At 45.3% G+C, this 26,762-nt stretch overlaps 1 protein-coding gene across 2 annotated transcripts in view; it reads left to right on the top strand.

The window, feature by feature from the left end:
- Positions 1–7,775: 7,775 nt before the first annotated feature.
- The window catches only part of slc12a4 (solute carrier family 12 member 4), a 184,102-nt gene continuing 165,115 nt past the window's right edge, over positions 7,776–26,762 (top strand). The window contains exon 1 of one of the 2 annotated variants that reach the window (XM_085991376.1): positions 7,776–8,242. In XM_085991376.1, the coding sequence (XP_085847502.1) occupies positions 8,077–8,242 (166 nt within the window). In that variant the 5' untranslated portion in view covers positions 7,776–8,076. The remainder of the gene's footprint in view (positions 8,243–26,762) is intronic. The other variant, XM_085991377.1, reaches the window with a different exon arrangement.

Raw genomic sequence — 26,762 nt, 5'->3', positions numbered from 1 at the left:
CAATTAAAAAGCTACGAAGGCAACTTACTCATGAATCTCTCCCGATGCCTCTCTATAACCGTCATTACAGAGTGTGTGTGAATATTCAGATTGGTTCACCATTACCTTTCCCTCTTTGCATGAGTGAAAATGCCTAGCCTTCCCTTGATGGCCCAGCTAAGATCAGGAATTCACAACGTATGGAATTAAATTCCTGAAGTTCCCTTGAACCCACCATTATGTTCTGAGGCATAATTCACAAATGGAACATTTCTCTGTACCACTAGGTTGTCCAAATATGTTCATTATATCACAATTGGTGATATAATGAACATATTCACCTGTTCTGGCCTATATGTGACTCCAGACCCACAGCAATATGGTTGACTCTTAAATGCCCTCTGAAATGGCCTAGCAAGCCACTCAGTTGTACCAAACCGCTACGAAAAACAATAAAAAGAATGAAACCATACGGACAACCAGGCATTGACCTCGGCACCGACTACGGACCCGGCAACGGCACACCCAGCCCAGTCGATCCTGCAAAGTCCTCCTCATCAACATCTGGGGATTTGTGCCAAAATTGGGAGAGCTATCCCACAGACTAGCCAAGCAACAGCCTGACATAGTCATGCTCACAGAATCATAACTTTCAGCCAATATCCCAAGCTCCTCCATCACCATCCCTGGGTATGTCCTGTCCCACCGGCAGGACAGACCCACCAGGGATGGTGGCACAGTGGTATACAGTCAGGAAGGAGTGGCCCTGGGAGTCCTCAACATTGACTCCGGACCCCATGAAGCCTCATGGCTTCAGGTCAAACATGGGCAAGGAAATCTCCTGCTGATTACCACCTACCACCCTCCCTCAGCTGATGAATCAGTACTCCTCCATGTTGAACACCACTTGGAAGAAGCACTGAGAGTAGCAAGGGCACAGAATGTACTCTGGGTGGGGGACTTCAATGTCCATCACCAAGAGTGGCTCGGTAGCACCACTACTGACCGAGCTGGCCGAGTCCTGAAGGACATAGCTGCCAGACTGGGCCTGCGACAGATGGTGAGAGAGCCAACACGAGGGAAAAACCTACTTGACCTCGTCCTCACCAATTTACCTGTCGCAGATGCATCCGTCCATGACAGTACTGGTAGCAGTGACCACCACACAGTCATTGTGGAGACGAAGTCCCGTCTTCACACTGAGGACACCCTCCATCATGTGTGGCACTACCACCGTGCTAAGTGGGATAGATTCAGAACAGATCTAGCACCTCAAAACTGGGCATCCATGAGGCGCTGTGGGCCATCAGCAGCAGCAGAATTGAATTCCACCACAATCTGCAACCTCATGGCCCGGCATATCCCTCACTCTGCCATTACCATCAAGCCAGGGGACCAACCCTGGTTCAATAAGGAGTGTAGAAGAGCATGCCAGGAGCAGCACCAGGCATCCTAAAAATGAGGCGCCAACCTGGGGAAGCTGCAACACAGGACTACATGCATGCTAAAAAGCGGAGGGAGCATGCTATAGACAGGGCTAAGCGATCCCACAATCAACGGATCAGATCAAAGCTCTACAGTCTTGCTACATCCAGTCGTGAATGGTGGTGGACCATTAAACAACTAATGGGAGGAGGAGGCTCCATGAATATCCCCATCCTCAATGATGGTGGAGCCCAAACATGGACAAAGGAGCTGAATTCCAGAGGTGAGGTGAGAGTGACTGCCCTTGACATCAAGGCAGCATTTGACTGAGTGCGGCATGAAGGAGCCATAGTAAAACTGAAGTCAATGGGAATCGGGGGGGAAATGCTCCACTGGCTGGAGTCATACCTAGCACAAAGGAAGATGGTTGTGGTGGTTGAAGGTCAATCATCACAGCCCCAAGACATCGCAGCAGGTGTTCCTCAGGGCAGTGTCCTAGGTCCAACCATCTTTAGCTGTTTCATCAATGATGTTCCCTCCAAATAAGGTCAGAAATGGGGATGTTCGCTGATGACTGCACAGTGTTCAGCACCATTCACAACTCCTCAGGTAATGAAGCAGTCCATGCCTGCATGCAACAAGACCTGGACGACGTTCAGGCTTGGGCTGATAAGTGGCAGGTAACATTCACGCCACAGAAGTGCCAGGCAATGTCTATCTCCAACAAGCGAGAGTCTAACCACCTCCCCTTGAATTCAACGGTATTACCACAGCTGAATCCCCCACCATCAACATCCTGGGGGTCACCATTGACCAGAAACTTAACTGGACCAGCCACATAAATACTGTGGCAACAAGAGCAGGTCAGAGGCTAGGTATTCTGCGGTGAGTGTCTCAACTCCTGACTCCCCAAAACCTTTCCACCATCTACAAGGCACAAGTCAGGAGTGTGATGGAATACTCTGCACTTGCCTGGATGAGTGCAGCTCCAACAACACTCAAGAAGCTCGATTCCATCCAGGACAAAGCAGCCCGCTTGATTGGCACCCCATCCACCACCTTAAACATTCACTCCCTCCACCACCGGCGTACTGTGGCTGCAGTGTGTACCATCTACAAGATGCACTGCAGCAACTCGCCAAGGCTTCTTCGGCAGCACCTCCCAAACCCGCGGACCTCTTCCACCTAGAAGGACAAGGGCAGCAGGTGCACGGGCACACCACCACCTCCAAGTACCCCTCCAAGTCACACACCATCCTGACTTAGAAGTATATCGCTGATCCTTCATCGTCGCTGGGTCAAAATCCTTGAACTCCCTCCCTAACAGTACTGTGAGAGTACCTTCACCACACAGACTGCAGCGGTTTAAGAAGGCGGCTCATCACCACCTTCTCAAGGGCAATTAGGGATGGGCAATAAATGCTGGCCTTGCCAGCGACGCTCACATCCCATAAACGAATAAAAAGAAAATTCAAAAACTAGGAGTAATTTCTTGCCGTCAGACCTATGTATATTTTCCAATCTGTTTTATGTTACAACATAGTTCATGAAATAAAAACAGAAAATACAGGAAATACACAGCAGGTCAGTCAACATCAATAAAGAGAAAAGATAGGTTACAAAGTTTTGAATGTGTACTTTTCATCAGAATCCCACTTTTTTTAATATTGCAGAAGCTCTACAAATGTCATTAGACAACATTTTGCACAACTAAGATTAATTACAGAAAGACCATATCAGGCATCTTCAGTCCTAGTTCCCTAGAAATGTTAGTCAGGATTTCCAGTCCTCCCTCCACTGATTTTTATGGTGAAACTGAGCCCGGCAGCAGTGGAAAATTGTTACACACGAATATATGAAAATGACGGGCAGGAAAAGAACAGCTGGCCCATCAAGCTTACTTCGCGCTTATGATGCCTGGAGCATCATGACTAAACACTTCCCAACGCCCTCCCCCTCCCCCACTCAGCCATGTAATCTCCTGGCAGAGGCAAAAAAACTCTGGACCAGATCTGCCCATATTTTCCATGCCCTGATTTCCCAGAGCCTAAGGCTGGTGGTATACAACACACCTACCCATTTTTGGAATCATAGAAACTTACAGCACAGAAGGAGGCCATTTGGCCCATCGTGCCTGCGCTGGCTCTTTGAAAGAGCAGCCGTATTTAGTCCCACAGCCTCACTTTTTTCCGTAACCCTGTAAGTTCCCCAGCCTCAAGTACCTGTCAAACTCTCTTTTCAAATTACTTATGGAATCAGCTTCCACCACATTTTCAGGTAGAGCGTTCCAGATCTTGACTGCTCTCTAAGTATACATGGGCAGACATATAGAAAGCAGAAGCAAATTATGGAGATATACTTCCCATCTATTTGCATCTTCACAACAAGCACCTTGGGACGTTTTGCTACGTTAAAGGTGCTATATAAATGCAAGTTGTTGTTGAGATGAAAGAGATGACTTTTAGGCCTGGATTTTCCCTGCGGAGGTGGGATGGCGGTGGGAGAGCTGGTTGGCGGATTCCGGTCCTGCTCCCGTCTGTAGCCACTCTCTAAAAATGATTTTCCGTAGATTGGCCTTGTTAAGCCCGCCCTGCGGGGTTCCTGGCCAATTAACAGGAAGCGGGTCTGATGACATCATTTGATGACGCAGTATCAGCCGTTTTCCTTAAAGGGACCATGGCCACATTGACTTTGACAATTGTGCTGTCAGTGTTCTGCAGCATTGAGGTGCTGCAAACACTGACAAGCACTGCACAAAGGTGCACGGCTGCACCCAGGCTCTCCCATGACTCCCTTCATATGCTTTTGGAGGGAGTCATAGCACGCAGGGAGGTTCTCTTCCCTTCCAATGGGCGGAAGAGACCTCCCCAGGAGATCAACACAGTCTGGTTGCACATTGCACAGGAGGACACAAGCAGGGGTGTCGTCAGGAGGACCAGGCTGCAGTGGCGCTAACTTTTCAATGATTTCAGTAGATCACGAAACGTTACTGCAAAGTCACACTCAACCTCATCCTGCTGTGCCACTCATCACATGCCCATCACTCTGCCTTCTATAGCCTACTCCTACACATCCTTACTCACACCAACATACCTTGCACCTCCACCCATCCCTCTCTATCTACATTATCACTTCCCCATCTCACTAGCCACCCCGCACACTCACCCTCTTCCTACTCCAAGCATACCAACTAAGAACACACAAGTGTAGGCACTTGAGAGGTTTAGCCAATGTTCATGTGAAGTTTCTGTTAATGTGTTGTCAAACATTGAAATCTATATTTTCAACATTTCAACTTATTGGACAGATCTGTGTGCACCTTGAAAAGTGTCTTCGTGAGTTCCAGTGAATGTTGAGACATAACTTCCCCCACCCCGCTATAGTGATGAATGTGAAAGGAATGGCTTGGACATTATAGGGATGCTTTATGGCGCTGGTGTGGGGTGGTGTAAACCTAACGCATCATGTGGCAGCCAGGATTTACAGCATCAAGTGAAGTAAATCTGGCCATGGTGATGCCATCGCTGGCCACCTGGGCAGCAATGTTTTCAGGGGCTGATGCCCTGTGTCCTGTGCAGCATCAGGTGATGGCGGAGAAGGTTGGTGTTGTTGTTGGTGATGTTGGTGTGCCTGGTGATGTTGGTGTTGGGGTTGATCGTGGAAGGATTCAGAGGACCAAGGTGTGATTTTTTCAAGGGCATCAATGTTGCTGCAATAGATGGCAGCTGCAGCTGAGATGACAGAAGCGATCTGTCAATGGTGAGAAAGGTTGTTCCAATGAGGTGCCACTGGATATAGAGTTGGCTCTAAACACTTGCAAGCTAAAGAAATCTCTATACGTCTTACAAATGCAGTAACTAGCAGTTTCTGAACTCTGAAATTGAACATCAGCAACATGGTATCCTTTATACCACTTCTGCAGCTGTCAGGTTATCAGATAAATCAAAGCAGACTCAACTCACGACAGGGTGAGCTGGCGGGTTCCCCAAGCAGCTGGTAACCTATGGGGGAGCACGTAAAATTACAAGGTAGGCTCAAAATAGCATTAAAGTGGCTGTTAACACGCCATTTAATGATCTAAATTGTCTCCCACACCGCTTGGTGTCGGGTCAGTTCTGCGCAGACAGACCCGGCACCTGGGAGACTCGCATGGAAGCGGGTTGACAGCGGGTTTCCTACCCGCTGTCAATCTTCGCTATTTTGACAGCAGACCCGCCTCCAAACCCGCCCTCTGAGCGCCGGCAAAATGAAGCCCTTAGTCACAGGCATCATGAATTGTATGGTGGTGAAGTGGCTTTCAATTTTCCTCAGTGACAAAGACAATAAAGTTGCTCACACCAAGGAGATTGTGATTTTGTTTTAAATATCCTGGTTTGATTAGAGGCAAAACTCTGCACCGCCTCCGCCCCACACTCCACGAGTCCAGCTGGAACCCCCAGTGGAGACCACCTATAATGTGGTAATGGCAGCTGGGGTCAGGGATGCATCTTAATGGCAGCTGGGGTCAGGGATGCATCTTAATGGCAGCTGGGGTCAGGGATGCATCTTAATGGCAGCTGGGGTCAGGGATGCATCTTAATGGCAGTGGAAGTCTAATGCGCAGCCTAATGCGGAAATCCTGAAGTTGCGGTCTGTCATTCACTGCTCCTCCACAGGCTGCACTGTGCCCCCCCACCCCCTCCGCCACCCCCACAGAGCTGGCAATCATTGAAATCTCTCAAATCAGGGAAACTGACAAAAATATTGGCTCTTCCACAGTAATTATGCTGTTAAATTCTCTGCTAAAAGGGATTAGGTGTAACTGGGGTTTTAACAGCGTATTGACTGCTAAACAAAGGTTATGGCCCTCAAAAACTAATTTTAATTTTGTGCAGTGTCAAATTTATCAATTTTAATAAAAATTAAAAATTTTAAGAAACTTTAAAAAAAATTTTAATTCATCTTTATTTCAGGTTTGTCTGTTCCCCATGAGAGCACCAATCTTTGTTTTGCTCTCTAACATTTTAAAAAAGTTAGAATTTTAAGAGCTTACTCACTTCCTTGTTCGCTGTCTGTGAGAATTTTGCGTTTGATTGGCTGCTTAGACAGCTAGTTGTCGTCACAGCAGCTCGCACTATTGGATCCCCGCTATACTCCGTTGATTTGAATTACACATCGGAAAACCCGAATTTCTCGACACAGAGATCGCAAGAGCTTTGTGCGAAGCTTACTTCGGGGCCAGCAGCGAACGCCTTTGCTTCACCACTGACTGCAAATTCCAGGCCAATATATTTTAACATTCACTCTTAGAATGAAAAAAATGTTTATGCATATGGACGTTAAACAGATATGAAAATGGTCTAATTATTTCTAGCCTCTTTTTTCTTGGTGCATTTTATGTTCTTTGCACACAACTGAAACAAAGACAGGGGAAAAGTAACATTTACAGAAAAATTCTGATCAATATATGGGAGCTCTGAAACTTTGATGATCTTCTTTGGAAAGGAATGTACCAGACCACAATACCCCTATAAAACTGGCAGATGCAAACAGTGAAATTCAAGAACCAGTTATGAGTGGAAGGATCAATTTTTAAAAAATGTATGAAGGAACTGTGAATAATAACAGATAGTATTTATTAGTTAGCAAAACAGCATCAGGATTGCAATGTTCACTTACTTTGTCTTTTAACAATTTTTAAGTAGCTTGGCAATCTACATTGGCTCCTGGTTAAGCAATGCCTCGATTTTAAAATTTTCATCCTTGTTTTCAAATCCTTTCATAGCCTCGCCCTTCCCTATCTCTGCAATCTCCTCCAGCACTACAACCCTCCGAGATATATGCACTCCTCTAATTCTAGCCTCTTGAGCATCCCCGATTTCAATCGCTCCACCATTGACGGCTGTGCCTTAGCTCTATCCCTAAGCTCTGGAATTCCCTCCCTAAACCTCTCTTTCCTCCTTCAAGATGCTTCTTAAAACCTACCTCTTTCTGCCCTAAAATCTCCTTATGTGGCTCGGTGTCAAACTTTGTTTTAGAACGCTCCTGTGAAGCTACTTGGGACGTTTTACTAGGTTAAAGGCGCTATATAAATACAAGTTGCTGTTGTAGATGTCTAAAGCAGTACATAAACATTTTGGTGCCCTAAAATGTTAAATTTCAAGCACAGTGAAATAGTCTTGTTGTGGTAGTAATATGAGGGGTGACTGACCCCACACAGGCCCTGAGTGAGCTGGAGGAGTTGTTGACACTGACAGTTAGCATCACATGCCGTTTCACACTTTAAATTTCCCTCCTGGAGCAGCGCAGCCAACCGGCGCTCAGCACAGGTGTGGCCGCGCGGCACTCTGGGAGATGTAGTCCGGCGGCTGCCGCTGCGGCGGGCCCAGGGGGGGGGAAGGCGGGAACCCGGACTACAACTCCCAGGGGGGAATTGCCGCACGCCGTGCATGCGTACCCTCCCCCAGCAGAGACGCTGCAGGTAATGGACACTTCAGAGAAAGGCGGTGACCGGACTTTCGGTCCTTTATCCGGTTGGTAACGGGAGTGACTAACGTCGAGCGGCCGGGAATAACTGACAGAATCGAGATAATGGAGGACGGTGAAGAGTGCCGGCGTGTGGTTCAAAAGTTGGGCTTGAGCTCCACCCGTGTTTGAGGTGCGGTTCGGCTCCAGCGTCAGTTTGAAGGCAGGATGTCGAGGGGCAGGTTCATCATCACTTTCATCAAAGGGAAAAGTAAAAGAGGGAGGGAAGATGAAGCCCACGAGCAACAGAAACCGGACTCCTGTGACTTCGAAGAAGAAGCTAAGAGGGGCGAGCCCGCCACTTCTGTTGCACCAGTGATCTCCAGTGGACCAGGTGGGCTGCTTCAGGTATCTTTATGTCAGCAATGATTGAAGTGTTGGACATCCTATCCTTTGGCTCTAGTGTCAACCTTGGCTTTGGTGGTACCGGATAGTTGTGGGGGTCAACTCCCACACCAGAGACTTAAGCACACAATCGAAGTTGGCATGCAATGCAGTGCTGAGGGAGTGCTGCACTGTTCAAGGTGCCATCTTTCGCATGGGACCTGAAACCGAGGCCCCGTCTGCCTTCTTGGCTGGACGTACATTACTCATTGACTGTAAAGCACTTTGGGACATCCAGTGGTCATGAAAGGTGCTATCTAAATGCAAGTCTTTCTTTCTTTAAATGATTCCATGGCGCTGTTTTGAAAGAGAACAGGGTGCTGTCTTCGGTGTCCTAGACAATATTTATCCCTCAACCCACATCACTAAAACAGATTGGGCTGGATTTTGCTGTGAAAATAATGGTTAGGCTAACAGTGCTCACCATTATTTACGTGCAAATCAGACAAACGTCGGTCATCGCACATGCGCAGTTAAACGTGGAAATCAGGAAGTGACTGTCTGAGATGACACGTTCCTCCTTAAGCTTCCCGAAAACGACATCTCGCCATCTGACTTGCCATTCAAATGCATTGAACGCCGTGAAGTTCCTGTATTTACCTCGTAGAAACGGGCTAAAGGTGCCCAAAAATGTTAGGGCTTGTCCTTTCCAGTCTATGTAGCATTTTAGGGAGGAACTGAATGAAATCAATATTTGTAGGGAAATGGTGTTAGGGAATTTGACGGGATTGAAGGCCGATAAATCCCCAGGGCCAAATAATCTTCATCCTAGGTGTGGTGTATGTAACCTGTTCCACCTTAAGAGAACTACCTTAAGAGACGTACTATCTCTTGGCTGCTGTATACTGTAATACTGTAATACCGGTGGTGACCACACCGGTATATAAGTGTTGTGCAAGGATTTGCTGGGCAGTTCAGCCCTGACCTTCGAATAGTAAAGACCTGTTAAAAGTTATTCTTGTTGTCTGTGTCCAGTGATTGATCCTAAACCTAACTGGGACATACAGACTCAACAGTGGCGACGAGTCCGATCTTACCCTGCGGCAAATTTACATCCAAGGCAGCTTCGTCCTCAAAACGGGCGTCGAGAAGAGGCATCCGCCCTCATCATCCTGCTGAGCACCATCGCACGGGAGGCATCGAGAACCCAGGTTAAAAAGAAAAAGAATTCTGACCACGAAGCCCTCCATCAGCGACAGGCAGTGATCATCCCATCTACCACGGTGGTGGGTAAGCCGATCAGCGACACGAGCAGAAAGTTGGCCGCGTTGACTGTGGAGTAGGGGAGGGAAAACGGAGGAATAAGGGCGGAGAGCTCGACCACGGCTGGTAGAAAGGGCCGGGCTGCAATCGAGGCCGAGAGGCGCAGCGACTGGGGCAGCTTAAGGCTCGAGCGCCACGGAGAACTCAAACGCAGCCGGTGTACAGGACCGGGCTGCGAGGCAAAGCAGTGTCGGGGAGTTGAGAAGCTTAAGGCACGAGAGCCGCGGAGAATTCAAACGCAGCCAGTGTAAAGGACCGGGCTGCAAGGCAAAGCAGCGTTGGGGAGTGAGAACCGCTGGGGAGGCGAGAATGGCAGCAGCAAGGCAATCGCCATTGCAGCCAGCGGGGGGAAGAAGGCAAACGCGGGAAGCCGCCATTTTAGTAGGCGGGGGAAGAAGACAAGCGCGGGAAGCCGCCATTTATATAAAAAAAAACTTTAAAAATTTTAAAAACTTGCAAGGATGCCTAAACATGGGAGCATTAATACCTTTGATAGTGATGTCGAACATTGGACCACGTATGTAGAACGCCTGGAAGTTTATTGTAAAGCAAATAAGGTACCAGATGATGAGAAAGCATTAACCTTATTAAGCTCAATGGGGGCGAAGACATACGGGCTATTGAAGCACCTTCTATCACCAAATAAACCGGCGGATCAGACCTTCGCGAATATTGTTACTGTCCTGAAAAATCATTTAAACCCCACGCCGCTGATGATAGCGGAACAATTTAAATTTTACAGAAGAACGCAGTTGAAAGACGAAAGCAACGCTGAATTTTTAATTGAACTACGTAAGCTATCGAAGTACTGTCAGTTTGGGACAGGGCTAGCAGATGCGCTGAGAGATAAATTTGTGTGGATTGTTAAAAGAAGGAACACAAAAGCGACTGCTTGAAGAGAATGATCTTAAGCTTGATAAAGCTGTCACTATTGCAGCATCGCAAGAAGCCGCAGCGAGAGGCACTGCGGAAATGCAGCTACGGTCACCGGAACTCTGTACCAATCAAATGGTCTTGAGTACAGTAAAATGTTATCGTTGTGGAAAGACAACACACGATCAGAACCAGTGCTGGTTCAAAAATCAGGAATGCAGAAAATGTGGCAGGCTTGGTCACATAGCTAAAGTATGCCGGTCAGGAAAGAAGACCAGCAACAAAAAGTCACCGCAGGAAAAGTACAGAAAGGTACACAAGGTGACAGAGAACAGTTCGAACGAACAGAAGTCAGATTCAGACACCAGCAGTAATGAACTGGGTAGTCTAAGAGTACACAATGTTGGTAAGGAAGCAGACCTCCAAACAATTTGGGTCACACTTCAGATAGTAGGAGTCCAAGTGAAGATGGAATTGGACACTGGATCGGCATTGACGGTCATGAATAAGAAAGATTACAAAAGGTTATTCCCACATATTCCCCTACGGGATACGGAGATTGTATTGAAAACATACACTGGGCAAAGAGTATACCCCATCGGGAAGATAGAGGTAAAGGTGGTCCACAAGGGCAAAGAAAGCCGAGGAATGGACTTGTATGTGCTATTTGAAGGAGGTCCACCACTACTGGGACGGGAGTGGATTAGGAAAATAAATATGGACTGGCATTCCTTAAAAGCACTAACGGTAGATTCCGGTACAAAAGATGTCAAACCTAAACGATTGTCCAGAATATTGGACGATGCTAAAGAGGTGTTCCAACAAGGACTGGGAACACTGAGAGGAATTACGGCAAACATCAAGATTGAAGAACATGCAAACCTGAAATTTTTCAAAGCCAGACCGGTACCTTATGCAATACGACCTGCTGTGGAAGCTGAGCTGGAAGGGCTAGAACGTTCAGGAGTACTGTCTAAGGTAGACTGGAGTGAGTGGGCCATGCCCATTGTCCCAGTCATGAAGCGTTCATCGAGCAACAAGCCGGGGGAACCGGGGAAGGTTCGCATCTGTGGAGATTTCAAGATCACTGTTAATCCGGTGCTTCACACGGTGCAGTATCCGCTTCCACGGATTGAGGATATCTTCGCTTCATTGTCTGGCGGGAAACACTTCACCAAGATAGACCTGGCGCAGGCGTACTTACAGATGGAAGTTGAGGAAGGGTCACGCCAGTATCTCACGATCAACATGCATAGAGGCTTGTACCGGTATAATAGACTGGTTTTTGGAGTGGCATCGGCTCCAGCAATTTGGCAGAGGGCCATGGAGTAGGTATTACAGGGAATTCCAGGTACACAATGTTACCTGGACGATATTCTGATTACAGGAGATGATGATGAGGAACACCTTGCAAACTTGGAACTGGTGCTCACCAGATTGAAAGAATATGGTCTTCGAGTTAATCGCCAGAAATGTGAATTCTTTCGGAAGCGGATCTCGTACTGTGGTCATGTCATTGACCAGGAGGGGCTTCATAAGTCTCCTGACAAGATCGAAGCTGTTGTGAAGGCTCCCGCTCCGGATAATGTATCCCAATTGAGGTCGTTCCTAGGGTTGATTAACTATTACCATAAGTTTCTGCCAAATTGATCCACGGTGCTGCACCCGCTGAACGCTCTTTTGCAGAAGGGAGTACCATGGAAGTGGAGCGAGGACTGTAAGAGGGCCTTTCGCGAAAGCAAGGCATTGATCACCTCAGAGGAAGTGTTGGCTCACTTCAACCCAACGCTGCCTATTCGTTTGGCTTGTGATGCTTCTCCATATGGTATTGGGGCAGTACTCTCACACAAGTTGCCAAATGGCCAGGAGAGGCCAGTTGCGTTCGCATCCAGATCATTGACCTCCGCTGAGCGCAATTATGCTCAGATAGATAGGGAGGCTCTCAGCCTTGTGTGGGGAGTAAAGAAGTTTAATCATTACCTGCAGGGCCGAAAGTTTACGCTTCTGACAGACCACCAGCCGTTGGTATCCATTTTTAACCCTAAGAAGGGTGTTTCGGTGATGACAGCACAGAGACTCCAGAGATGGTCCCTTTTCCTAGAGGCACATCAATATCAGATAGAATTCAAAGGTACAAAGCAGCATGGTAATGCTGATGGGCTGTCGCGCCTGCCACTACCTACAGAGGAGGAGGCACCGACGGTTGACCCTGTTGAGTTATTTCACTCGGCCATCATCGAATGTTTACCAGTCACCAATGCAAGTATTGAAAGAGAAACCAGGAACGACCCGACACTGTCCAGAGTCTACGAAGTGACAGTGAAGGGATGGCCAGCACATGGTGATCCACTGTTACCGGCATTCTCAGCAAGACGAGAACAGCTGTCCGTCTGTCAAGGAACATTGATGTATGGAACAAGGGTGATTATTCCTCCTAAGTTAAGAGAGAGAGTTCTAAAGGAACTGCATGAAGGTCATCTGGGGGGAGTCAAGATGAAAAGCCTTGCTAGGGCTTATGTGTGGTGGCCGGGTATCGACCAACAGATAGAGGAGCTGACGAAAAGCTGCTCAGGGTGCCAAAAAGTGCAAAATGCACCTCCGATTGCACCGCTGCATCCATGCGAATGGCCTTCAACCCCATGGCAATGTGTACATATTGACTTTGCTGGTCCATTCATGGACTCCATGTTTTTAATTGCGGTGGACGCACATTCTAAATGGCCAGAAGTGATTAAGATGATTACCACTACCTCGGAAAAGACGATCGCGGTGTTAAGAACGATATTTGCGAGAAATGGATTGCCAGAACAAAAATGTTCAGACAACGGGCCGCAGTTCGTGTCAGAAGAATTCCAGGGATTCTTGAAGAAGAATGGGGTGAAACATTATACCTCTGCCCCATATCATCCGGCTACAAACGGGTTGGCCGAGAGATTTGTACAAACGTTTAAAAAAGCAATAAAGGCCATGAGCGAAGATCAGAATCCACTACAACACAAGGTGGACAAATTCCTACTGGCATATCGAAACGCCACTCATGCAGTGACAAACCAAAGTCCTGCCATGATGTTCTACAACAGGAGGTTGCGGTCCAGGTTGGACTTGTTAAAACCAAATGTGCGGAGGGAAGTTGAAAACAAACAGTTCCAGCATATAAATAACAAGACCACTCGGAGTTTCGAAATAGGACAACCAGTGTTAGCCCGGGACTATAAAAACGAGAAATGGCAATCTGGAACAATTCGGGCCAGACAAGGACCCCTGATGTACACGGTAGATATTGGTGAAAATGTAATACAGCGTCATGCTGACCAACTGGTAGAATCGAGAACAAGGGTCGAACCCATGGTTACGGCAGAGACAACAGTGAAAGAAGTTAGTGAACCTGAAGCATCTACCTCAGAAGTGAATGTACCTGATGATTATGTCCAATCCATACGAGACCAACTAGATGAGTCACCCCAGCAACGAGAATCAGAGACCCCTGAAAGGCGTTATCCAACTCGAATCAGGAGGCCTCCTCAGAGACTGAATCTTTGAACTGTTTTGCATGAAGTTGTGTATATATATATATGTTATGTTATGTTAAATGGGGATATAACTGTTAAGCTAAAAAGGGAGGATTGTGGTGTATGTAACCTGTTCCACCTTAAGAGAACTACCTTAAGAGATGTACTACTTTCTCTTGGCTGCTGTATACTGTAATACCGGTGGTGACCACACCGGTATATAAGTGTTGTGCAAGGATTTGCTGGGCAGTTCAGCCCTGACCTTCGAATAGTAAAGACCTGTTAAAAGTTATTCTTGTTGTCTGTGTCCAGTGATTGATCCTAAACCTAACTGGGACATACAGACTCAACACTAGGGTACTTAAGGAAGTGGCCCTAGAAATAGTAGATGCATTGCTGGTCCTCTTCCAAAATTCTATAGACTCTGGAAAAGTTCCCATGGATTGGAGAGTAGCTAATGTTACCCCACTATTTTAAAAAAAAAAAGGTGGTAGAGAAAAAACGGGGAATTATAGAACGGTAAGCCTGACATCGGTAGTGGGGAAAATGCTAGAGTCCATTATAAAAGATGTAATAGCAGAGCACTTGGAAAACAGTGACAGCATCGGACAAAGTCAGCATGGATTTACAAAAGGTAAATCATGCTTGACTAATCTATTGGAATTTTTTGAGGATGTAACTGGTAGAATAGATAAGGGAGAACCAGTGGATGTGGTGTATTTGGACTTTCAGAAGGCTTTCGATAAGGTCCCGCATAAGAGATTAGCATGTAAAGTTAAAGCACATGGGATTGGGGGCAAGGTACTGACTTGGATAGAAAACTGGTTGGCAGACAGAAAGCAAAGAGTTGGAATAAACGTGTCTTTTTCCGAGTGGCAGGCAGTGACTAGTGGGGTACCGCAGGGATAGGTGCTAGGACCCCAGTTATTCACAATATATATTAATAATCTGGACGTAATATCTCCAAGTTTGCAGTCGACACAAAGCTGGGTGGGCGTGTGTGCTGTGAGGAGGATGCAGAGAAACTCCAGTACGATTTGGACAGGTTGGGCGATATGGCAGATGCAGTATAATGTGGATAAATGCGATGTTATCCACTTTGGTGGCAAAACCAGGAAGGTAGATTATTATCTGAACGGCAATAGATTGGGAAAAGGGGAAGTGCAACTAGACCTGGGTGTCCTTGTGCACCAGTCGCTGAAGGTAAGCATGCAGGTGCAGCAGGCGGTTAAGAAGGCAAATGGTATGCTGGCCTTCATAGCGAGAGGATTCGAGTACAGGAGCAAGGATGTCTTGCTGCAGTTGTACAGGGCCTTGGTGAGACCACACCTTCAGTATTGTGTGCAGTTTTGGTCACCTTATCTGAGGAAGGATGTTCTTGCCATGGAGGGAGTGCAGCGAAGATTCACCAGACTGATCCCTGGAATGGCAGGAATGACGTATGAAGAGAGATTGGGTCGATTAGGCTTATATTCACTCGAGTTTAGAAGAATGAGAGGGGATCTCATTGAAACTTATAAAATTCTAACAGGACTTGACAGACTAGATGCAGGAAGGCTGTTCCCGATGGCGGGGGAGTCCAGGACCAGGGGTCACAGTCTAAGGATAAGGGGTAAGCCATTTAGGACTGAGATGAGGAGGAATTTCTTCACCCAGAGATTGGTGAACCTGTGGAATTCTCTACCACAGAAGGCAGTAGAGGCCAATTCATTAAATATATTCAAGAATGAGTTAGATATATTTCTTAAGGCTAAGGGGATCAAGGAATATGGGGAGAAAGTAGGGACAGGGTACTGAATTTGGATGATCAGCCATGATCGCATTGAATGGCGGAGCAGGCTCGAGGGGCCGAATTGTGGTCTCCTGCTCCTATCTTCTATGTTTCTATGCTTTAACAGTGTGGTAAGTTTTCATTACTGCCAAACAACCTCTCTGGCACTGAAAATTAACGTTTACAAGTGTGGAGTCTCATTTCATGAGCTTTTAATTATTGTGGGAGATTTTAAAAAATAAATAACTTTTTTAATACTTTTCTTTGTCTTTTTTCTCTTAATCCAATCTTTCCCTCTCTATTTTGCTCTCTGTAGCTGATTTGACATTGAATTCATTATTCTAACTTACACTTCCTGGTTCAGACTTTACGCTGCTCATTAACGATTCTTCAATCTGATTGTTTAAGGAGATAGACAGTGGCTTGCCCTGTTCACACAGGTCCTAGATGCCTGTAGATGGCACTGCTTTTTGGATGTTTGGCTGACAGTAACTTGCTGTGCAAAACCTCATAGAAAGTCTATGGGCAAGTGCAAGTCTAATGAACGGCACCAGCAAAATCCGGATCATTATCTGGTCATTATCTCATTGCTTGTTCATGGGACCTTGCTGTGTGCAAATTGCCTGCTGCGTTTCCCTATATTACAACAGTGACTGGACTTGAAAAATACTTCATTGGCTGTAAAGCGCTTTGGGACATGCTGAGGTTGTGAAAGGTGCTGTATAAATCTTTTTCTTTCTTCCTTCCATTTTCTTTCTTTTTCTTTTCTTCCATTAAAAACCACTGCAAGAGCCAAGTGTGTGTAATTTATGGTCATTATTATCTGAACTCCCAATACGTTTGGCTCTTTGAGAACCCTTTGCTGTAGATTTTTCCTGTTCTGACTGCCATGATGCCTATTGCTGGCAAGGAAAATGAAAACTGAATAAAACTACTGAACACTTTAAGAATAAAAACAGAAAATGCTGGAGAAACTCAGCAGGTCAGGCAGCATCTGTGAAGAGAGAAACAGAGTTAACGTTTCAGGTCAATGACCTTTCGTCAGAACTGGAAAAAAGCAGGAAATGGAACAGATTTTTAAGCAAGTGAAGAGGCTGGGAAAGGGGGGAGGGGATGAAAGAACAAAAGGGAAGGTCTGTGATAGGATAGAAGGCGGGAGAGGTTAAGACACATTAAAAGATATTCGAGGCAAAAGGAGATGGTAATGGGACAGGTTAAGAGACAAAGGATGGTTCTAGATGAAGTGTGAATTGCGCTGGCAGAATGAAAGACAGCTGCCATGTGGGGGAGAAGAACAGAACAAAAGCATGACAGGGGCCGGGGTTATGATCTGAAATTGTTGAACTCTATGTTAAGTCCAGAAGGCTGTAAAGTGCCTAATCGAAAGATGAGGTGCTGTTCCTCGAGCTTACGCTGAGCTTCAGTGGAACAATGCGAGAGGCCGAGGACGGTGCGGTCTGAGTGGGAATGGAGCGGTGAATTAAAGTGACAGGCGACCGGAAGCTCGGGGGTCCACCTTATGGACTGAACAGAGGTGTTCTGCAAAACGGTCGCCCAATCTGTGTTTGGTCTCCCCAGTGTAGAGGAGACCACATCGTGAGCAGCGAATACAGTATACTAAATTGCAAGAAGTACAAGTAAATCGCTGTTTCATCTGGAAGGGGTGTTTGGGGCCTTGGACAGTGGGAAGGGGGGAGGTATAAGGGCATGTGTTGCATCTCCTGCGCTTGCACGGGAAGGTGCCGGGCAAAGGGGAAGTGGTGTTGGGGGCGATAGAGGAGTGGACTAGGGTGTCGCGGAGGGAGCAGTCCCTATGGAATGCTGAAAGGGGAGGTGAGGGGAAGGTGCGTTTGGTGGTGGAAATGGCGGAGGATGATCCTTTGAATGTGGAGGCTGGTGGGGTGAAAGGTGAGGACAAGGGGAACACTATCGTGGTTCCGGGAGGGAGGGGCAGGGGTGAGGGCAGAAGTGCGGGAGATGGAATGGACACGGTCGAGGGCCGTGTCAACCACTGTAGAGGGGAATCCTCGTTTGAGGAAAAAGGAAGACATGTCGGAACCACTGGTATGGAAGGTGGTATCGACAGAGCAGATGCGGCAGAGACGTTGAAACTGGGAGAATGGAATAGAGTCCTTACAGGAGGCGGGGTGGGAGGAAGTGTAGTCCAGGTAGCTGTGGGAGTCAGAGGGCTTGTAGTGAATGTTTGTCAATAACCTATCCCCAGCGATGGAGACAGAGAAGTCGAGGAAGGGAAGAGTCGGAGATGGACCATGTGAAGGTGAGGGAAGGGTGGAAATTGGAAGCAAAGTGAATGAAATTATCTAGTTCAGGATGAGAGCAGGAAACGGCACCGATACAGTCATCAATGTACCGGAAAAAGAGGTGAGGGAGGGGACCCGAGTAGGACTGGAACAAAGAGTGTTCCACATATCCCACGAAAAGGCAGGCATAGCTAGGACCCGTGCGGGTTCCCATAGCAACACCTTTGATTTGGAGGAAGTGAGTGGAGTCAAAGGAGAGGTTGTTCAATGTGAGAACAAGTTCAGCCAGGCGGAGGAGGGTGGTGGCGGATGGGGACTGGTTGGGCCTCTGTTCAAGGAAGAAGCGGAGCATCCTCAGGCCATCTTGGTGGGGGATGGAGCTGTAGAGGGGTTGTACGTCCATAGTGAAAAGGAGGCGGTTGGGGCCAGGAAACTGGAAACTGTTAGTGGCGGAGGGTGTCGGAAGAGTCGCGAATGTAGGTGGGAAGAGACTGGACAAGGAGAAAATAGAGTTGAGATAGGAAGAGATAAGTTCCATGGGGCAATAACAGGCTGAAATGATTGGTCTACCAGGGCAGTCCTGTTTGTGGATCTTGGGAAGGAGGTAGAAGCGGGCTGTGCGGGATTGGGGAACTATGAGGTTGGTGGCCGTAGGGGGGAAGATCTCCAGAGGAGATGAGGTCAGTGACAGTCTTGCAAATGGTGGATTGATGTTCGGTAGTGGGGTCATGGTCCAGGCGGAGGTAGGAGGAGGTGTCGGAGAGTTGCCGTTCAGCTTCTGCTAGGTAGAGGTCGGTTCGCCAAACAACAACAGCACCACCCTTGTCAGCAGGTTTAATGACAATGTCGGGGTTGGATCTGAGAGAACAGAGTGCTGCAAGTTCAATGGGAGGTAGGTGGAGTGAGTGAGGGGAGCAGAGAAATGGAGACGGCCGATGTCATGCTGACAGTTTTCAATGAAAAGATCTAGAGAGGGTAAGAGGCCAGAGGGAGGGGTCCAGGTAGAACGAGAATTCTGAAAGTGGGAGAAAGGGTCAGCCATGCAGGGGGAAGACTCATGGCCAAAGAAGTGGGTGAAAGGAGATGAAGGCGGCGGAAAAAGAGCTCAGCATCGTGCCGAGCTCGAAATTCATTGAGGTGGGGGCGTAATGGGATGAAGCTCGGGCCTTTGCTGAGGACTTGCTTAAAAATCTGTTCCATTTCCTGCTTTTTTCCGGTTCTGACGAAAGGTCATTGACCTGAAACGTTAACTCTGTTTCTCTCTTCTCAGATGCTGCCTGACCTGCTGAGTGTCTCCAGCATTTTCTGTTTTTATTTCAGATTTCCAGCATCTGCAGTATTTTCTTTTTGTATGAACACTTTAAGAAACTGGACATCTGGAAATAACTTTTCAGCTGCTGTTTCATTTTGGAGTTTAGATTATTGTAACTTGTGGTTTTATAATATAATCTTACCTCTCCAGAAATTGTAATCACACTGAATTTCTATTTCTATTTAGCTGTAAGTTTATAAATGGAGGAATGCAAGCAACTTAATACTAAACATTCCTCCTCTATTACTAAAAGGCAATGGTTATTTTATCCTCATTTCTGAAATTTTCTTTTCACAAATGGGATTCCATTTGGCACTAGTCTACTGATTTGGAAGAACATCTAATCATCCACTTCACTTCAAAATCAAACTGTTCAAATAATTATCTTGTGACATTCCTTTTTAAAGTATTTTTGTCCATTTATTGTTTTTTGTTTCATTTCTTTATCCTCTTGAATTTCTGCTGTTTCTTTTCTCACTTGGAGGCACATTTCAAACCGATCTATTAGGAAGAACTCAAAATGATAAATATTTTGAATAATGTACCATGCATGATAGTAGAGGCAAAACATTGAGATTCTTGTGTAAAAAAAAGTTATTCACTATAATGGGGAGTGAGCGTACCGGAGAGATGGCCTTTCATCATCATGATCTTTCTTATGTTCTTAGTGCAGAAAAGTGTTACATGGATAATTTTTATTATTGGTTAGAGGTTGCTGTCAGTTGTACAAGAAGATTTCTTTCCCTCTCCCTTTCCCCTGTGCCTTAAGAAAAAGACAGAAGGACAGCAATTTTGCTTTTATTTGGTTCGATGGTTGGTGCCTTTCTGTATATGCAGGGATGGGCTACATATCTCTTGCCTCCCTTTCCTTTTGTTCCTGTGCTGTTAGTTTGCAAAACTTCAAGAAAAGGTACCAAATGAATAGGAATGTCTTGGTAAGCATGCAGGTGCAGCAGGCGGTTAAGAAGGCAAATGGTATGTTGGCCTTCATCGCGAGAGGATTCGAGTACAGGAACAAGGATGTCTTGCTGCAGTTGTACAGGGCCTTGGTGAGACCACACCTTGAGTATTGTGTGCAGTTTTGGTCGTCTTATCCGAGGAAGGATGTTCTTGCCATGGAGGGAGTGCAACAAAGATTCACCAGACTGATACCTGGGATGGCAGGAATGACGTATGAAGAGAGATTGAGTCGATTAGGCTTATATTCGCTAGAGTTTCGAAGAATGAGAGGGGATCTCATTGAAACTTATAAAATTCTAACAGGACTGGACAGACTAGATGCAGGAAGGATGTTCCCGATGGTGGGGGATTCCAGAACCAGGGGTCACAGTCTAAGGATAAGGGGTAAGCTATTTAGGACTGAGATGAGGAGGAATTTCTTCACCCAGAGAGTGGTGAACCTGTGGCATTCTCTACCACAGAAGGCAGTTGAGGCCAATTCATTAAATATATTCAAGAAGGAGTTAGATATATTTCTTAAGGCTAAAGGGATCAAGGGATATGGGGAGAAAGCAGGGACAGGGTACTGAATTTGGATGATCAACCATGATCTCATTGAATGGCGGAGCAGGCTCGAGGGGCCGAATGGCCTACTCCTGCTCCTATCTTTTATGTTTCTATGTTTGGTTCAAAAGTCATGAGCCTATTATATTCTGCTCCTGGATGACCTTTCACAATAGCTATATCCATGTTTCATGGGGGTTCACTCCATTTCACTGCAGGAGGATACAGTTTCTTGTTTTGATTTTAAACAGGGCCCAGGACTCGGTGCTCATGAGGTGATTTGATGAACTTGTCTGGAGAAGTCATTGTGCCTGACACAGTGAACGAGGTGAATTTCAATATCTTTATTGATGAAATGGCTCTTGTGGGCTGCCGTTATGACTATGGTAATTAAACACCCTTGCACTGTCAACATCAAGCCAGAATTCTGATGATCTCGGGGTCAGTGTGATCATAAATTGCTTGAGCTTTACACTAGTCATTTACAGTACTGCTGGTTTTATATTAATGAAGCAATTCAGTAAGTGAGCTGGTTGCTGTTGCCAAATTGTCCTGTTTAAATTTTGACAAGTTTGGCAACAGTGGGAAAGTTGCACGTGTGTAGCTATTCGGCAATCCCAGTAGTGACTCTAAAGGATGCATTGACACTGCCAGTTTAGTGTTGATGTGAAGGAAGTTCTGCTTTGCACAGACAATGTGGCTCAGTGGTAGTCTGAGTCAAAAGGTCATGGGTTCAAGTTGCGCTCCAGAGAATCGAGTCCAAAACTAGGTTAACAGTCCTGTGTATTGCTGAGGGAGTGCTGTACTGTCGAAGGTGCCATCTTTTGGATGAGATGTTAAACCGAGACCTCATCTCCCCTCTCACGTGGACGTAAAGATCCCATAACACTATTTTGAAGAAGAGCAGAGGAGTTCCCCCTGCTGTCCTGGTTAATATTGATCATTCTACCAACATCACTAAAACAAATTATCTGGTCATTTATCTCTTTGGTGTTGGACTTTGCTGTGTGCAAATTGGCTGCTGCGTTTCCTACCTTAAAACCGGGACTACACTTCATTGACTGTAAAGTGCTTTGGGTCATCCTGAGATTGTGAAAGGTGCTATAGAAATACAAGTCTTTTCAAACTTCCACTGGTAATCTAGAATTGGGGCTCAGCCTGATTCTGGAGTGGAGAGAGACTCCATGGAGGTAGTATTATCTCACTTCAGTCAAACCTGTTTTACAAAGTATTTAGGGGGTGCATTGGAGCCCCTGGGCGCTTCAGTATTTAGAGAGTAGGGTTTCTCCATCCCTTGCTCTTTAACATTTACATTTCTAACTATTGGGAAATGTAAACAGGACAATTAAAGTTCCAGCCAAGCAGTGTAAATGGGCTTTTGCTGCTGGTCACAGTGTAAACCCTCCCTAAAGTAACTGTATATCCACAGTTAGTACAGAGTCATATTTGACTTGGAATCTTCTGGGACAATCCCTGATAACGTGGGGAATGTCTGAATAATGGCACAAACATATTGATGGTGCTGACCAGGCCTAAGTTGGAAGACCTTATGCCAAGTAGCAGTGGAAGAAGCTGTTTAGATTTGGTACTGGAGGCACTCTGGGTCAGAGGCACCCAGTCAAATCCCTTGCTGAGGAGGGTTTTGGTGCCTGCCCCTATAGGATTGTCTCCAATAATACACTTGCTGTCGGAGATAATCTGAGTATGAAGGGGGTGTTTGTTGTCATTTTGACTTGATAGTCAGAGATCAGTAACTCATTGGATAATTAGTGTAATCTACATCCTATTATTTTGAGTAATAGCAGTGTGTTTGTTCACCTGGCCATTGTGGCTTTACTGACTATCTGTTTCTGAGTGCTATGCAGGCCCAGAGTTACCAAGACAGCCAGTGGAGCTGCCCAAGAGGCCAGCATGCCGTACCTAGATTCATCAAGTTGAAAGGGTCTTTGGCCTGCTCGTACATGCCATCTTATGTGTGGCCACAATGGAGGGCACCTGAAGGTATTGCAGTCACGATGAACCATAGCTATCCATGCAGTGTAACTAACTTTTAAATTGAAATTGGTCAGAGAATTCTGTGGTAGAGCTGAACTGTAAGCATTTATTCTTATTCAGAATCCTGTGTGTGTGTGCGTGTTCATAACAAAAGGTGTAAATGTGGCACTCCACCATTTGTGGATGAAATGTATGTTCACATCCGGTGAGTTAAGATTCAAGACTTCTTGTCATTATATAAACACAGTCGCTAGATAAAGATAATATTTGACTTGACTAGATTAATACTTCTTGACATAGACATTTTGTAATTACTTTCTTCCTTGAGGAATGGACTTCTTCAATCTTAAAAACTCACAAGTTTGACATATACACGGTGACCATTATATACTTCAAGCTAATGTTCTGCTAAATTAATAGAATCAAAACTATTTTCAAGTTTAAAGAAACCAAATTATAGGAACCATGTAAAAATGTGTGTAGAATTGTTAACCGAAGAAAGCTTTGTGAAATTCACACAATAAACAGTAGAGGGCCCCAGTGCAATATTCTGTTGGAGAAATGCAAAAAACATATTGGCCTGGATTCTGTGGTAAAAATAATGGTGAGTCTGTCAGCACTCACCGTTATTAAAGAGTAAATCGGACAGCAACTTCCGGCGACCGCACGTGCGGAGTTAAATGCGGAAATCAGGAAGTTGCTGTCCGGTTGACCTGCTCCTCCAAAAGCTTCGCTATAACATTTTCTCGCCGTGAGTATCGACATTCAAATACATGGAACGGCGTGGAGTTGGGGTACTTGCGTGATAGATACCCACTAAACATGCCAGAAAAAGTTAGGGCTTGTCCATTCAAGTGTAAGTTAATTTTTAATGGCGTGGCAAGTCTTAATTACCGCCAAACAATCTTTTTGGCACTGAAAATTAATTTTTACAAATGTTGAGTCTCATTCCTTCAGATTTTAATTATTGTTGGAGATTTTTAAAAAATATTTTTTTTTCTTTTTCCTTGTCTCTTTCCTCTCTCAATCCAGTCTTTATTTCACTTTCTGTACCTGATTTGACATTGAATTCATCCACCTTCTCATCTTTCCTATGTTTAATTCCCAGTCCTTCAATCTGATTGGCTAAGGAGATACCCTGTTGCTTGCCCTGATCACTCAGATCCCAGATGCCCTGTTTCCCTCCCTGCGCACCCGGTATCTGCTTGCACTCAGCAACTTTGTGGGTGAAAGTTTTTTGAGCTGAAGGTGTAGGGGCAAGTCGAACTTAGCAGATGCCGATAGATATCCTATTACAGCAAATTCTGGACCATTGGGCCGAATCTTGTTGAAAAAATAATGGTGGGTTAATGCCGCACGCCTTTATTAATGTGCAACTCGGCCAGCAAGTTCAGGGCAATGAGAGATACATCATGAGTTTCGAATCTCCAGAACTTGCTGGTCAATTTAAAGGATAGAGAGGTGGAGAGCTTTAGGGAGGGAATTCCAGCACTTGGGGCCTAGGCAGCTGAAGTGAAGATTAGATAAATGGGCTGAGATCACTATATCTCATACAAGAGCAGAATACTGCGGATGCTGGAATTAAAAACCGAAAATGCTGGAAATACTCAGCAGGTCCGGCAACATTTGTGGAGAGAGAAACAGTTAACGTTTCAGGTCGATGACCTTTCATTAGAACAAAAGGTCTGATGAAAGGTCATCGACCTGAAACTTTAACTCTGTTTCTCTCTCCACAGATGCTGCCTGACCTGCTGAATATTTCAGCATTTTCTATTTTTATTTCACTATCTCATGCTACTTTTATATTATGGGACTTCCTATAAAATAAATGAAGTTATGCTGGTGATTTTTACATTGCTGGATTATATGGACCTTTCCTTAGTGGGGGATCTTAAAAGTTGCTTTTGACCTTTGAACAACTGTGCACATATAAGATGATGCAGTTGTTTGTGTTGCCTCCAGTGCTTTGAATCCATCGTATAGTATAATTGGAGTGAATTCAGAGCACCATTAGCCTTGCTTCCAAAAAATAAATGCACTGTTCATATATTAAATGTACATCTGCCATTTTATGCCATCTTGAAAGCAATTATGATTTTGGTTTTGTTTCAATGGCATGTAAGTTGCGTATAAATACAAGTTCGTTCTTGTCAAAATTGTGAAATCTTTTAAGTGTGAGCTGATTAGAGTCTGATTATACCGTATGTAATATTCCAATGTGTTTCACTCTGGTGTCTTCAGAGGTTGTAGTGCCATAGTAGCAACATGAACCACTGTCTCTGACTATATGGGCAGTCATTTTTCAGGCTGTAGGTGGGCTGAACATTGTAGATGAAACAAACAATTATGGCTGTAGACATTAACTGGCTATATTGGAAAAGGCAATGCAAAAACACTTTTTTTGAAGGGTCTAAAGGTAAAATGAGTTTAATATAAAAAATGGGCAATATGAGCATTTGTAGATTATTTTTGTCAAGTTACACTAAATATTAATGTCTTTTAAATAACTGATATCACATCCTGATCTGTAGCAAGGCTAGCTGATGAACTGTAGACAGTTCCATAAAGTTGGCTGGGTGATGTAGAGATCCTGTAGCTCAAGAGTAGGACCTATTGAATGTTTTCTGAGTAGTTTCCTTATCCATATTGGCAGTGGAAGGCAACACTGAAAACTTCCCTTGGGAAGGGAAAAAGGATCGGTCAGGAGTCCTAATGTTAAAAACTATTTTTTAATCCACTTCCCTCAATAAGAAGGCAATACTGGATTTACATTTATCTATTTACTTTATATTTGTAATACCTAGAATATCTGTCCGAGAATGCCATGGGGGTCTGTCAGTTTACTGAGGGTTGGATTGAGGACATCTACAGGTTCAAAAAGGTCATTTAAAATTAACCCCAAGGGAACACTGAGCCATTCCAAGAGAAAGTGTAGCAATGCTCAATTCTTCATGCCCTGACTGGTTTAGTGAATCATCTATTCCAGCTCCTTTATGGCAGCCATCTGGATCATTTGAAGCATAACATCTATCAGATACTACATTGATCTCCTATTCAAAGGCCAAGTAATGCAGCCTCTGACAACATAAATGTGCAGTTACTTACGGCTGCAATTGTTAAGTACCTGCAGTAATGTCTTTATTAAAGTATATTTTAGCTAGGTAGATTATTCAGGTTTTACTCTTACAGGTATGCAGTCAAAAATGAGCTGTAATAGAAAAATGCCAAGTTATAATAAAAACAAAGATTTTTTTGGTAGTTTTTCTGGGTTAAGAGAAGCCAGTACTAAACTAGTAAATAGCTTAAATTGCAGAGATCTATAATAGTAGAGCTCTTTTAGAACCCTTCCACCTTTTCATTACTTTTTCAATTAAAATGAGTAAGATTAGGCTGTGGTACTGATGTAATACTGCGAGGAAGCCAGTCAGTGAGCCAGCCAAATACATGGCCGTTGTCTGTGTGCTGTCCCAAAGCACAAACATATTTTCAGTCTCCTCAAATTCCAGTTGACGGAAGCTGAGCTATTGCTGTCTTTTTTGCCGTAATAATATTTGTGCCAGCTCCCCAAGTGAGGCACATCAAACAGTGCTGCCTTATTCTTTCTTGCTGTATTCTGTTGGCTGCAATCAGTGGTGCTCAGCTTTCCTTGAAAACTCATGGGTGCCACTTATACAGAGCAATACTTCATCATGAAGTCACCTGTTTTTGCCAGCCTTTGTGAAGTCGGTTTCAGCACACTACAGGAAACTTTGTGATATCCGGACCGGCGTGTTGCCGATCTATCTAAACTGCAGGACATACAAAGTTAATGTTGAAGCATACGGAGGTTTTCATCTCCGTATCTGACAACAAACACTGTTGCTTAGCAACAGCTTCTAAAGAGTCGGCTGCAGCTGCAAGCGTCTCTAGCTGAAGCTGTTGCTATAGTTACAGACCTTGCAGTGCCTGACTGGGGGGAAAAAAAAGAACGAGAACTAAAAAAA

The sequence above is a fragment of the Somniosus microcephalus genome, chromosome 6, assembly GCF_052327205.1.
Source record: "Somniosus microcephalus isolate GS21.2 chromosome 6, FLI_Smic_1.0, whole genome shotgun sequence".
Lineage (NCBI taxonomy): Eukaryota > Metazoa > Chordata > Chondrichthyes > Squaliformes > Somniosidae > Somniosus > Somniosus microcephalus.
Note: the sequence above shows the minus strand (reverse complement) of the source record. Positions and strands in the feature narration are given on the sequence as shown.